The sequence below is a fragment of the Theobroma umbraticum genome, unplaced genomic scaffold, assembly GCF_002168275.2.
Source record: "Theobroma umbraticum cultivar Fairchild unplaced genomic scaffold, ASM216827v3 scaffold_20.0, whole genome shotgun sequence".
NCBI lineage: Eukaryota > Viridiplantae > Streptophyta > Magnoliopsida > Malvales > Malvaceae > Theobroma > Theobroma umbraticum.
The window spans coordinates 3,267,984-3,282,283 of NW_018397266.1; the positions used below are offsets into that span (position 1 = coordinate 3,267,984).

General features: G+C 34.6%; 3 protein-coding genes across 4 annotated transcripts; all 3 read right to left on the reverse strand.

Moving 5' to 3' along the window:
* Positions 1-898: 898 nt before the first annotated feature.
* Positions 899-3,168, reverse strand: LOC110423226 (uncharacterized protein At1g66480-like). Of its 2 annotated transcripts, none has more exons than XM_021437383.2 (2): positions 2,407-3,168; positions 899-1,305 (listed from the first exon to the last, which is right to left on the reverse strand). In XM_021437383.2, the coding sequence occupies exons 1-2, from the start codon at positions 3,028-3,030 to the stop codon at positions 1,246-1,248; spliced, it is 684 nt and encodes a 227-aa protein (XP_021293058.1). In that variant the 5' UTR covers positions 3,031-3,168; the 3' UTR covers positions 899-1,245. The 2 variants fall into 2 exon arrangements, with proteins under 2 accessions (XP_021293058.1, XP_021293059.1); XM_021437384.2 differs by lacking the exon at positions 899-1,305 and adding an exon at positions 1,318-2,255.
* Positions 3,169-6,418: 3,250 nt separating this feature from the next.
* Positions 6,419-7,951, reverse strand: LOC149526747 (U-box domain-containing protein 12-like). Its single transcript, XM_089784766.1, has 2 exons — positions 7,811-7,951; positions 6,419-7,698 (listed from the first exon to the last, which is right to left on the reverse strand). Exon 2 carries the CDS (start codon positions 7,236-7,238, stop codon positions 6,630-6,632), a length of 609 nt encoding a protein of 202 aa, XP_089640892.1. The 5' UTR covers positions 7,239-7,698; positions 7,811-7,951; the 3' UTR covers positions 6,419-6,629.
* A 57-nt stretch (positions 7,952-8,008) lies between these two features.
* On the reverse strand, positions 8,009-9,575 carry LOC110423570 (U-box domain-containing protein 10-like). The gene is made up of 3 exons (XM_021437809.2): positions 9,075-9,575; positions 8,288-8,404; positions 8,009-8,204 (listed from the first exon to the last, which is right to left on the reverse strand). Exons 1-3 carry the CDS (start codon positions 9,396-9,398, stop codon positions 8,016-8,018), a joined length of 630 nt encoding a protein of 209 aa, XP_021293484.2. The 5' UTR covers positions 9,399-9,575; the 3' UTR covers positions 8,009-8,015.
* Positions 9,576-14,300: the final 4,725 nt, after the last annotated feature.

Here is a 14,300-nt window from a genome sequence, read left to right on the forward strand (position 1 = left end):
AAAAGAATGACAATAATAATAATAATGCACGTTATAATCAAGTTTGTCGCTGTTATGAGAATAATGCTTCTCTCCCATAATAAAAGCACTGTTCTAGTCACAGTCACATAGAGGTGGCAAAATGGCCGTACAGCCCGACCCACATTATTACAGTAATGGGCCTGACCTTATTAATGGGTCGTGACCCATGGGTCAGCACAACCTGGCCAGTAATCTTTTTTATGTATGATTTTAAGAATTTAACTAAATCTAAAGAAAGTAGTCATGAAATCTCAATATTTAATTTTTTTGAGTTTATTTTTGAAACTAAATAATTGTTATTATGTTAATGTACTATCTAGAAATATTATTTTGGTTTTACATTTAACGATCAATATGATTTCGAATTTACAAGTAAAAGCAATTATTTGTATTGCCAACTCTCCTACATTTTTTTTTATTTATTCACCAATAGCCAATGAGCTCCTTACTTCAACTATCAAGCTGAGTCAGTGGAGCTTGTCTTCACATGCACAAGGCCTCTCTTTCTAACCCATTTAATATTTATCAAAAATAATTCAATCTTTTTTCCCCCTCATGTCATAGTCCTCATCTTCTTCTTTTGAAAATAGAGATTTTCGACCTTAGTCATGGGCTTTTATTCCATTTACCTTTCTAATAATATTGTCAATATTTATATTTAAGCATCTGACTCAATAACTCAATGAATAAGATTCGATTTTTTTTTATTTTTTTTCAAATAAATCAATATTTTAAAAATTAATTTATTTAATCACAATCCAAAAACTACTATTGATTTACAAAGATTATTCATAATTTATGAATTAATTAATTTTGTTAATAAATATTTAGAACAACAAGTTATTAAAGAATTTCCGCCAGTATCATTCATGCTCTCCCAACATCCGCGGGCAAAGTTTCTTCATGTACCAAAAAGGAAAATCTATTAGGTATAAAAAAGAGACAATACATAAAACATATTCCATGAAATAGAGATCACTAAATGTATATATGTATATATATAGAGTCATTGCAGAAAGATTTGAACAACCATGCATGCCCGGCAAGGTCACATCTCTCACTCCAAAAGCTTGAAAGATAAATTTCTTCTATGTACAACAAACTGTATCTATATGTAGAGTGAAGTCTAGAGGGATGTGGAAAATTGTGCATGGACCATCTTCCCATTGCTTTGCTCTGATTTATTTAATTAGAACACTGAGTGAGCATACTCTTCATGGTTAGTCAAGAGGTAACTGCTATTTGGCTCCCTCCTTCACTGATTGGCGTGAAACTCACCCGTTTCTGCAAGGAACACAGAAAACTTTGAGAAGGTAGCTAATTCGATCGGTTATTAATCAATTACTTAATTCGATTTGGAGTTGGAGAAACAAATCGAGTGTCTTTGGGTGAATTGCCTTGGATTCTCTTTGATCTTTAACTACCATTCTTTGTGGGTTCTGTAATTGTTTTTTTGGTTTAATTATACCCATCATATGACAAGACGTGCATGCATGACTAAGCTCAAATAGAGTCAATTATTTTTCATAATTTTCTTCCTAGAATGATAATGCGAAATGACGTAAGGAAAAAAGAAAGGAGACACAAGAATATGTGATAATTAAAATTTTTAAACAACAAACAAATAAAAGAAAGGTTGTTCTTCAGTCAAAGTTAGGTTGCCCTTTTTCGCCGCTGGGGATTTGATTGATTTGTGGAATCATGGATAAGGAAGGACTTCTTGAGATCAGGTTCAGCTGTTTCGAAGGCTCTGCCACAAGGAGGTTTTATATGGTGTTGTATGACAAAAGATAAATCCTAGAGCATGTATTTCTTCAAGAACAACCTCATTCTTAGGTCAAATGCACGTGAGTCGAGATAGATTTGGCTTGAAACCATAGCTAGCTGTAGCTTTAGCTTATCTTAAGTCTGAGACAAGTCCAATAAAGACACGTCGATGTAATTAGCCTTAAATTTTAATTGAGATGCATTTATTTCTAGGGGCCAAGATCCAAAAGATGAGACGAACTCATTGGAAAACTTAATTGATTAGTCAAATTTTGCATCAGAAAATAGAATTATGTTCTCGACGACTTGGTATTAGCCGGAGAGAACTTCGTAGAAAAGTCCAAATTTAGGGTGCTAACTCCTAAACAATTGCTTTTCTTATTACTAGTACTTTGTTCTGGTCCAACGACTTCCCAAATCCCCTTTCTCAATTCCTGCTCCGTACGTCATACCATTCACACTTGTAACTAAACAGATAACATATCAAATATGTCAACTCCTATAAGCATATTCTATAATAAACTTTTCGTGTTTAAGCTTTAGAAAAATAGGGGGAAAAAAACAAAAAACCCAATGAAAAATACCACGAAAACAGGATCATTGTCTGGTGAAACTAACCTCACGGGCCTTGAAACCTTCTCCAACTCTTCCGTGGCTGCCCTTCCAATGCACTTGTTGCTGCGAAGACGGGCCGCCGTTTCCTTTCTGCGCAGCTTCACGTGGGCTGTTTCTGGTATTTGCCACGCAAAGTTGCATGATTTTCTCTGCTGCCTCTGCCTCATTTTTGCTTTCTTTCATCAACCTCTCCACTTCTGCCTTTGGTAGCCTCATTTTCACCCTCATTGCTCCACTTTCAGACCCTTCTTCTTCGGACTCCTCGGGTATCACACTTTTGGGTTTCATGAGGGTAAGATCAGACACGGATCTCCTCGACAGCATCAGGCTCTCGAGCCTGTCTTTAGCACTCATGTTTATGCCCGACCGAACCCTTCTCGTAACTCTCTCTTTGGGAGCTTCTGGCAACTCTACCAAGAAGTAGAGCCGCTTGGGCTCCAAGCTCTGGTGTGGCTGCAAAGGCTTTGCTCGAATACCAAAATGCTTAACAGATTCCGATTCTAGCAAAACATGGCCTGGATAATCTTTTACCACCTCTTCAGCTTTCACCGGGGTCTTCAACTTGAATGTTTCGCCGTTAATCTTCATGACCTTGGTGGTCTTTTTCCCGCCCAGGCTATTCCCCATTTGCCTAGGTGTTGTTAGTTGTAAGCAGCTAGCTAGCAAGCTTTATGTCGTCGATGTTCCTATTTTTTAGTTTAAGACAGAGAAGTGAACCACAAAACTGGTTTGCTCTTTGGCCTACTTTAAAGCATACAACATTTAAATGGTGGGTGTATGATAAAAGGACAAAAGGATATATAGTGGTTGATGCTAAGGCAGCACTGGTCAACAAAGAGGGCAAACCTTTTGAAAATAGGCAAATGTTTATGTTTGACAAAACAAAACAAAAAAGGTACGTAACATATCGCTTTCAATCAAATATTATTATCTATGCTAAACTATGAATCAAAATTTAACATATGAAATCCAAAATTAAACCGTATAGAACCAATTCAACAACCACGTCCATATGGCTAAAATAAACCCAACAAAAGGACTGGAGGCAATTCTCCAAAAATTCATGCCCCGTGATATGTGGGGAAATTCTATGCATGATCTTCTCCTCTTCTCTTGCAGTCGAAAATGGTTTACGGTAATCACGGCACGGGGGAAACCTGGATTAAGACCTTTTCTCGTTAAGATTCAAACTGCACATGTGAAAACTGACTTTGAAGGTTAAAGCTGTATGATTATCTACTCAATTTCAGCATGACGAATTGACCGTGGAAGAAAAGTACTTTAGTCTACCACCAACCTTTCTTTTTCTCACTATTATTACCAAGTACTATACCGACTGCTAAGGTTGAATTTGTCTCCACAAACGGAAAGCTAAGGGTTTCGAGGCTTAGGCAGAGTTTGATTTTTTCAATGGCAAGGTCCAAATTGACAGTCCGCTCATCAACATGGAACTCACTTACTTGTAAGCCTGTTTAATTATCAAACTTAATTTTCTCTGCTTCTAATGTCCGATGGAACCCTTTTTCGATTTTAACAGCATCATCATCTGTCGTAGTTTCATGCCATTTTTTTCCCCAAATTTTCTTTCATGCCTATGTAAGCTCGTTGAATTTAGAATAACTATATAAATTTGGAAAAACAATTTCCTCTTTATTATTTAAGTTCAATATTCAAACTTGAGACTTTCTCTTTTCTTTGTTATTCTGTAAGCAATTTCACATTGCACATGAAATTGATCCCAACGGTGTTGGCTTGATTTTGGATTGTAGGAATAGTAAGGTGTAGGCGTTTTAGAATGGGTGCAGCAAGTATTTCTCACAGAAAACTAGTTTCACTTTCCCATTGCCCCAACAGTTCAACACCTAAGAAACAGGTAGCATCTTGGTAATTGTAAGGAAAGAAATTTAACTTGGAACACGAGAGGGAGGAAAGACAAAGGAACCAACGGAAAAACTGACAAAAAAGCCAAAAAAGCTCACGAAAATCATATTGTTCATGCGTATCCAAATTTAAGCATACTTATCCATTCTTCTGGTGACCCTCTTTTCTCCAATCAACAACAAGAATTTTCCAAAGGACAACCGCCGCCATCGTACCCAGCGGCGCCTTAAACAATTGCGTCACGGGAACACTGGCATTATCCAAAGCCCATTTCCCATTACTTCGGCTTTTCACTTAGTTTGATCAGTCTTCGCTTTTGCTTTCAAAACAAAAAGGTCACGTTGCATTTGCAAGGCTTATGCCTTCTTCTACTCCAATTTTATTAGCAAGAAATGCCTGTAGATTACTTTGCGAGTTGTCCCCTTTAATTTTCTTTGAATTGGTGCTTTTTGCATGCAAATTAAGGATCAAAGTCATATATCATTATGCACCCAATTTTTGATACATTGACTCTACAAGGAGGTCGACCAACAAAGTAGAATTTGCTTCAGAAAGAATCGGCCAAATCCAGCTGTGGATTATAAACATACGATAGCAGAATAAGACCGTAGTGTCAATTTTAAAAATCATTCAAAGATTGGATTTTATCAGACTTCTTTCTGCCTCCAATTAATCAGATGGACAGCCAACTAAGTTATAGTTTGGGATTGTTTAGGAGATATAATCGTCCGCCACAAATTTGCTCTGTTTCTAAGTTTCGACTGTGAGAAATGCTGGAGATGACATTCTCAAAACAACTAAATGCTGCAAGTAATTCATTCGTTTAGCAGAATTATTATAAAGTCCATTGATCCCCTTAAACTTTGTCGGTCCTGGAAGAAAATTTGTACATTAAGCCAAATCCAATGTCACCTAGCTGTTCTATTTCAAATTTTAATACAACTATTAGAACAAATGAGAGGAATCACAAATTTACAATCGTAACATGTTCAGCTACAACATACTGTCCCAAGCACTTTTTCGTCTAAAATCCACTCTTTTATACAGAATAACATAAGGAATTTCTGTGGCTCTATGAAAAACCTCAGGCATGTTTCTCAATGTACAGGGTTATTTTGGTTAAGGAGAGGACGTGTTGTAATGATAAATTAGGATGCACTAGAGGCGACAGAGAGGAAGACTGGAGCAGTCTTTGAACGTAATTACTTTGGGTGGGAGGTGGTGAAGAATGAGAAAAGGTAGAAAAAGCGACGAATTACGACGATTGGGAAAAGCTGAAGAGAAAAAAAGAATTTAAAGAGAGCTTTCAGAGTAATTTTTTGCTGAGTGTCTAAAATCTCTTCTCCTTACCTCTTAACCTCCTATTTATACTAAATTATAGTACTTTCTTAAAAGTAGTTAGGAGAACCTCCTATTTATACTAAATTATAGTACTTTTTTAAAGTAGTTAGGAGAACATGTTTAATCATGAGAGAACGTGCTTATCATAAGGCCTTGAGAAAATTTTATGGGGTATTAAAAAATTGAAATGTAGTTGAGTAATAAGCGTAAGTTTCGAGTAAATGAAATAATACATTTGATAGAGCTGTGTTTTCAAGAAATAAGAAAAAAAAAAACAAATAAAGCACATGTCTTTAAAGAAAAGTTAAGAGAAAGTCTTCTTAATTATTTATATTGAACCATTAAGCCAAACTCTCTAAAGCATCTAAAATTAAAAGTAACTCATGAATCTCATCATTGTTCTAAGTTACTATCACTTCCCCCTCAATATAGCTTTTCATGCTCTACATTAGCTGTTCATGCTCATTCTTGGGTTTTTCTGTGCTTGTAATGCTCTTTGAGTACTTCTACGCTTGGAACACCCCTAAGCGCTTCTTGCGCTTGGAACGCTGGGCACTTCTGTAGTTGGAACACCTTGGACGCTTCTGCTGCTTAAAACACTCCTAAGCGCTTCCATACTTGGAACACCCTGGACGCTTCTGAGTTTAAAACAACCTAAGTGCTTCTAGCTTGGAATACCCCTAGCTTGGAACATCTCAGAGAAGAATGCCCTTGAGCTCTTCCACACTTGGAACATCTCAATGTAATTTTTTGTAAAACTAGAATTGGGCATCTACACTCAACAACGGCAAGAGACCATAACGAAAGCAGTCTTCATTAATCAAGAGACCAAATAAATTTTTACACTCATCAATGAAAGAAATGAATGCCCAGAGAGCAATGAGAATGGTTTGTATCTCATGCTCTCAGTTCTCGGGTCCGAAAGGAATAGAATGGCAATTTTGTCAAACAATTAGAGTCAAAAGAAAAAACAATTAACAAACTCTCAGGTACAACCACAATGGTCAGAGCTGCTGCAATTTGTGAAGGTGCTCCAACAATGAAGTAGCCTTCCGCTTGGCCCTCTCTGTGCCACTCTTGGTAAGCTCTGTCAAGGGTATGGCAGCACCAAGCCTGCTTATGCAGGCAAGATTCTCAGTATCTCTCTTACACAAAGAAAGTAAAATGGCAGCTGCATTCTCTTTGTTGCGGGGCAAACCTGTTCTTAAAAGATCAATCAAAACAGGTATTGTACTAGCCTTTACTATAGCAGCCTTAGCATCATGGTTGCTAGCTAGAACTGACAGTATTGTTAGAGCCTCATCAACCATGCAGTTTCTTGAATCTGTGAGCATCTTAAGCAGTGCTGTCACAATTCCAGCTCTGACAGCCCTGCCCTTGTTCCCCTGATAAATGCATAGATTGAACAGAGCAGTTGCAGCATCTTTCTTCCCTCTAGTGCTCCCATGTTGCAGCAGATCTACCAAAGCTGGTATTGCCCCTGATGCACCAATTATTATTTTGTTCTCATCTGCAAGTGACAAACTAAAAAGGGTAGCTGCCGCGTTCTCTCTTGCTTCCATACTTCCAGCTCTGAGGACTTGGACAATGGAAGGAATGGCACCAGCAAGCATTATAAGAGACTTGTTATTTTCAAATATGGAAAGGTTAAGAACAGAAGTTACTGCATGTTCTTGCAATGACACATCATCTATCGTTAGTAGTTCACCAGAACAGGTATCGCTCCTGCATCTGCAATTAGTATCCTGTTATCAGTGCTTCTCTTTGATAGTGATCGGATTTCAGCCACAGCAGCCCTACATTCCTCTAAGCACCGGCTTGACAGCTTACAGACCAGAGCCTGGATGGCTGCCATGTCACCACTAACATCACGGAAAGATCCATCACTCTTTTTAAGCCTACCATTTGCTAACCCGCTTGGCTGCTCAAATATATGTTTAGCACACCATTGATTTATTAGACTTCTCAGAACATAATTAGGGGTTAGAGTTAAATTCTCCAGCTTCTGCTGCGTTTCGGACATGTTATGTTGCCACAATCTATCCATCTCTGTATGTAAGATCTCTCATATGTCTGTAAAATCAAGAAGATGTAAAATCAGAAGCCAGTATGAAACGAGATGGCTAAAAGGCAAAGGTTGATCAGACACAGGAACGACAAGCATAGTTGTGGCGGCGCACTATACCTGTCCTGTAGCCACAATCACCGGATCTCTCATTAGTTCCAAAGATATAGGGCATAGAAAATCATCAGGTATTACTAGTGCATCAGGCTTCTTGATTTTCTCAGTACCCTTAATGGCCGCATTCTCTTGCCCTTTGGAATCATTTTCATTGATAGACAGACCTCAGATGAGGTTGAAGAGCTCTTCACTCTTTCCAATATCTTAGTCACCTGATCTGCACATGTCTTTGAGGACCCCAATTTTCTGGAATGCCATCCAGCTTTGCTAAAATTTCATGGTTGGTACTATCATATTCTTTTTCCAGTGGCTGGGGCAGGGCATTAGAAAACTTTCTCAAATTCAAAGACCCATATCTTTCTGTTGCTCTTTTCAATTGTGCTTTCACCAATGATACCTGAAAAAAATATTTTAGTTGATGGTAAAAATGCAAATCAATGAAGAAAAAAAATGAGAAACATGTAAATTCTTGAACTAAACCTGTTCTTGAACCTCCTCTGAGATTTGCAACTGATCATAAGGGATTTTCTCTAAAGCTTTCTCCAGCTTCCAAGTAACACACTGAAATTGGAAAGTGATTCTTTTGGCAGCTCCATCCTTAAAATCAACATATACCAGATTTCAGATATGTACCCATAACATATTAAGAAGAAACGTGCATAACCACAACAAAATTTCAGTAACATATGCTCTACTAACTCCCAAAAGAAAAAGTCTATACAAAAATTAACATATCCCCTCTCCTGCATTTTCTCATGATCTCCAAATCGCTCAATTAATTAGAATTACTACATTTACCGAGACAAACACTAACAATTGACAACAGTGGACGTTCAAAATTGCACTTGTAATCCCCCGGGGCGTGAAATTTATATTGAAAAATTCAAGAAATAAACTTAGCACTCTGATAGATTAATTCGATTTTTTGAGCCTAAAATATTTCCCTAATGGAGTTAACTATCAAAGAACAAAGAAATTGACCCAGTAATTAGCATGTGTAAAAATTTCATTCTCCAGGAGACAAAACAATTCACTAAATCTATCAATTTCGCATAAAATTGACCCAGTCAATAAAATCAAAATGCAGGACATTAGTAGTAGTATTTAAGTGGTAAAACAACTGGCATTGGAGTATGCTAAGCCAATTAACATATCAACATCAAGAATGGATCAAAATTTCTGGATAAATCAAAATCAATTAATCCAATCACACGCTCATTTTTTCTGTTTAAAAAAAATTAAAGAGAAACAGAAAATGGGGCTTTACAGAGGAATTGTTGGAATGGTAGGCGGAGGCCACGGACAAGAGACGCTTTGCAGCCTGGAGAGCCACTGCCAGATCAGCCGACCATGAAGAAGCAGAGGAGGAGGAGGCATCATCATGGTCAGACTGTCCAAAATCGCTGATTTCCTCAAGCAAATGCGTGAAGAGAGCTATCCTCCTCACCAGATCCGTGCAATCCTTTTTAAACACGACATTGAGGTGACCATTTCCACCGCCGACATTCCCCGAGATGATGTCGTGGACAAGGCGGAGCAAGAATGCCGGAGAAGCGTCGCCTGCTTGATGCGAGGCGAGTCCGCCGGCCATTTTTGAAAGCCCGGCGTAGGCTCCTGATTGGGTTGAGGAACAATAAAAGACACTTTTCAGAGAAAAGAATTGCCGAGTAAAAGGAAATGCTGAAGGTGCATATCGAGAGGAAAGGGATAATATAATAATAATAATAATAATAATTGGCTTAAAGAGATAGAGACATTCGCGGGGAATAGAAAAGGAAAGAGGATACAGTTGGATTTGGAATATTGTGAATTGTAATACAACAACAGCTACTAGAGTATACCCTACATTTCCACCTCCTATTCTCTTGTTGTTTTCCTCAATTTTTACTTCATTTTTTTTTCATATTTTCGTTCCGATTAAGCTAGCATCAAGAGTAGAGAGATCAACGATATTTGAATTTAAAATTTTTTATTGTAAAAAAAAAACGAATTAATCAATTGAATCAATTTTCAGATTGATTATATATAAAAATATATTATTCTTTTTTATACTAATAATAAATCTGAATGTTTGACTTAATTTGATATATATTTATATATATTTTATTAAAAAAACTAAGTTTCAAATACTCATCCTTAATATAGAAAAATAGTAACTACTAAAAAAAAAATGAAAAAAGCTTTTTGGCTCGGCTGTAAAGTCCTTCATTATGGTCATATTTTCATTTTGTCCCCCACCACAGCCTATGGTACATACAACATTTCTTTTCTTTTCTTTTTTGTTTAATCTTTATAAGGAATAAAATGGGTAATGTTTTAGAGTGGGGGATTTGGTGGTGGCCTAACAATTATAGAATCTCACAGACTTTTTCAATTTGTATCTTTTTGTTATTATTACTCTCATTCTGTTACAAGTATGAATAATTATTACATGCAACATGAAAAATACAATCCAATTCATATTATTTTGCCTTTAAAAAAATCATATTATTTTCTAAAAAAATCCAAGATGTGCAAATTTAAAGTTTACTTTAACACAATTTTTTAATGAACAAAATAAACTCAAAAAGTATATTAATTAAAATTGCAATATTTTACATTTTTTATATTCCATATTAATATTTTATTATATTCTCTTATTTTTTGACATTAAAACTTATGGAGAATTAATATTATAATTTTTTTTTTGTTATGGGAGAATTTCTCACCTCAATTTGTCCATTATTATTTTGTTGGGGGTGATATGTTTTGCATTGAAATGTTTATTTTTTAAAAAAATTTCACACAATTTCTTTTTTTGAAACCCATATATTAATCATATGTTATTTGGTCTGACCAAACGAAGCAATCAGTTTATGATGGTGGCTTAGTTAATGTAGATAAAAACTTTTAACATTATTTCACAAAAATATGACATCATACTGATAAAAATACGGACAAGCTACTAGATTTTTAACTTCTATTTTTTCATTTATTTTTATTAACAGTATAACGTGAGGAAAAGCAATGAACTGAAGCCAAGCAGACGAAATGGGCAACGCGTAAAACGGACGGCTTCCAGCTATGCGTCTGATTTTGTGACGGTAGATATTAATATTAGTCGTGTTCTGATTTTCTTTCTTTTTTTTTTATTTTTTCCTTCCCTTAAATGGCTATACATGATTTCTTTTCTTTTAATATTTTCTCCATGGGCGGAGAGCATTAAGGGCAGGCCGAGGCAACCCCGAACATTTATTTAAATATTCGTACTTTTAATTGATTGAAAGTTTAAAAATCTTCATAAATTTTCATTTTTTATTATTGATTTTTGGTTATTAGATTTTGTCACACTGTTACATGAGTGGAGGAGAAAAAATAAGTGAAAAGAAAAAAGATTCGAAGAAAACAAGTGAAAGAAGGGGTCACCTCATTAAAAGAAGATTAAATGATACGTTATAAAAAGTATAATTTAATCCATGTATAATAATTTATTTAAATTAAGTCCTTATACTTTGTTAACGTGCTAATTTCAATCATTAATCCTAATATCCATTAAATTTAATCAGTAAATATGTTGATATGTATTTTAATTAAACTAACATAACATTTCTTGTTGATATGACATTGGTTATTTGCTAATAACATGATCATGTTGATGAGGTAAAAAATTAACATGGCATGATGCTTACATGACAAAAAAAAGTGGACATGACCAAAAAAAAGATTGATGTGGCAATTGTTGAATTAAAAAAATCATTTTTTTCTTCCAAGTTTTTTATTTAATTTTAGATTGAATTAAACTTAAAATCAAGATGCTAGTAAAATAAACCTGGCATCAAAATAAAGTTGTGCATCTCATGAGCAATTTCGAGCACATACACACCCAAACACTACAAGTAGACACCAACAATCTCAAAACTGAGAAACATAAACAAAAACAACAAGGCAAAAACTAGAAAATACCAACCCAAGAAAGGACTTGTGACCTTGGGAAGTAAGCAGTTAATGGTAGATAATCAATTAAGCTAAACATGTGTGTGTAGTTTGTTTAAGTTTTTAACCTTTTAGATTCTGCTTGTTTCTAAAAAATAATGGATAATCAAGGCCCTAATAACTAAGATTTTTTTTTTGAAATTAGGGAAAAGGGAGCTCAAACACTTACTCTTTAAACATGAATATCATACATCAATAAATAAATTAAATACTCGAGTGCATCTCAATAACTAAGATTGTTAATACTATTATTGTGGGACCAGTCTTTTTTCTTTTTTTAAAATGAAGAGATTAATTTCATTACAACTACATAGTTGTAGAATCTTTCAAACATTGAGATAAATATACAATAAAATGGATTTTGATCCCTGATTTTTGAGATGAGAAAAACCCAAAAAAAGAGCTTTGAGAAAACCAATTTGTACCTGGAGAAGCATTAATCCTTTGTCAGAAACGACAAAGTCATAAATGTAACTTCTCACCTCTTTTCCTTGCTTTCATCTTGAAATTTAATGAGATTGTAGGGAGCTTTGCTCTTCAGTGACAATATCCCATGCCAGAACCCCATTTTTTCTTTTTTTCTTTTTTTTTTAAACTTTGCCCTCCTTTCCTCCTTTCCCCCCCCCCAATTCGTTGTCTCCTCCTTTGTTGTTGAAGAATGCATTTCATCAAGAATTTAGGTGGATGATCTTGACCATTGCGTTTTACTTTTCTTCTGAGGCAATGGCCCCACCTACGCAGTCCTTAGAAGATTTAAGAGTAATCTCCATCCAATGCCTTTGTACCTCATAATTCTCGAACTTCAAGGGAACTTTGGCATCAGAATATGGATGGAGATCAACGATTATGCTCAGAATCCCAAAATAGAACAGTCTATGTTTAATTTACTAACATCTTGATTTCGGATCTAGTTTAATCAAAAATAAAATAAAAAGTTTGAAAGAAAAAAATGATTTTTTTAATTCAATAATTATCATGTCAGTTTTTTTGCCACGTAAGCATTATGTCAATTGAGTGTTTTTCAATGTTAGCATTTGTGCTATGTCAGCATGACTATGCCACATTAGCATATAGTCATGTTAACAAGAAGTATCATGTCAACTTAAATAAAATACTACATTAACATATTTAACGGTTAAATTTAATAGTATTAAGAGTTAAGAACTAAAATTAATAAATTAATAAAGTATAAATATTCAATTTATATAAATTATTATATAAGGATCAAATTCATACTTTTTGATTATAAAATACGTTAGATATAGGAAAGGTTGAATAAAGTGAATTTTTTTTTTAAATTTGGAAGGATGGCTTCAATTAAGAAAATGATATTCAATTTGAAACAATTAGTTTTTTGTTTTAAATTTTTGTTTCAAATTTCTTACTAATAATTTTTAGACATTTGAATAGATAAGAAGGAAAAAAACTTAATTCTTAGTCAATAAATTTTTATATCATGTCATCTACCACGTGATATTGACATCATCAAGATGACACGTCAACATATTACATGAAAAATGATATGGCATTGACTAATTTTCGTTAGTCAATAATTAGTGTGAGAAGTTTATTTGACTCAAAATAATAGTTTAAAAAATTATTTAAATGTAATAGAAAGATAAAAATTAAATTGACTTTCTTGATAAAATTCAAGAGTTTATTTACATATTTAACTATAACCTTTGATCAAAAAATGTAATAAGTCTCTCCACTTTATCAAAGTGATTAAATATTCTGTAAGTAATATCATTTAATTTTGTGGTGAAAGTAAACTTTGGTTGATTAATAGGAAATTTTGGGGAAAAGATAATAGGAGAAGTTGCTTTTTTCAAATTTCGATCAACCCGCTCAATTTAATCTTTAATCATCAAATGAGAAGAATTTGTGGTGAATAAAATTTGAGAACATCATAAGGGTATTACCAAAAAAAAAAAAAAACACCTCAACATTTATTTTGTTGTGATTGATACTTGGTGCTTGGTCAAGATTACGTGGAACATCATATCTAGCTTGAACTTATTATTTTCTTTCCAAAATTAAAAGGTCGAGGCAAGTTGCAAAATCCTTCACCGAGGATGGACAGGTTTCTACTTGCATGCCGCGCCCTTAGTAGTCAAAGGAAAATTTATGTGTGTATGCCTGTTTATTTTGGTTGTAACGAAACATTGTACCTAGCCTCTAGCAATAACTAATAATAATCACTGTGTTGACTACCCACTTCCTTGTCAGGTTTCATCCCTATCTTTGCTTTCTCCATCAACGCAATCTGGAAAAGAGTGCTTGAATAGAACCAATCTTATTGTCATGATTATTGCTACTATTTTTCATTCTGGTCTTATATTATTTTCCTCAAAAGATGAATATAAGGTGCAAATTCCTGCAAATTTTAATAACTCATTCTTGTAAATTGTAATAGTATTTAGATGGTTTTTATTACTATTATCCCGCTAAAAAATTACTTTGAATTAGTGAGTCTATGCTGGTCAAATTAAGTTTTGATTTATACTCATGTTCCTGCCCC

Excerpts from the sequence above, each read along its gene's own strand:
- LOC110423570 (XM_021437809.2), bottom strand. The coding sequence starts at position 9,398 with ATGGCCGGCGGACTCGCCTCGCATCAAGCAGGCGACGCTTCTCCGGCA. Across the intron at positions 8,405-9,074 it reads ACCATTCCAACAATTCCTCT|GATGGAGCTGCCAAAAGAAT; the intron begins GTAAAGCCCCAT and ends GTTGATTTTAAG. Across the intron at positions 8,205-8,287 it reads CAGAGGAGGTTCAAGAACAG|GTATCATTGGTGAAAGCACA; the intron begins GTTTAGTTCAAG and ends TATTTTTTTCAG.
- LOC110423226 (XM_021437383.2), bottom strand. The coding sequence starts at position 3,030 with ATGGGGAATAGCCTGGGCGGGAAAAAGACCACCAAGGTCATGAAGATT. Across the intron at positions 1,306-2,406 it reads AAGGTTTCAAGGCCCGTGAG|AAACGGGTGAGTTTCACGCC; the intron begins GTTAGTTTCACC and ends TGTTCCTTGCAG.
- LOC149526747 (XM_089784766.1), bottom strand. The coding sequence starts at position 7,238 with ATGCTTGCTGGTGCCATTCCTTCCATTGTCCAAGTCCTCAGAGCTGGA.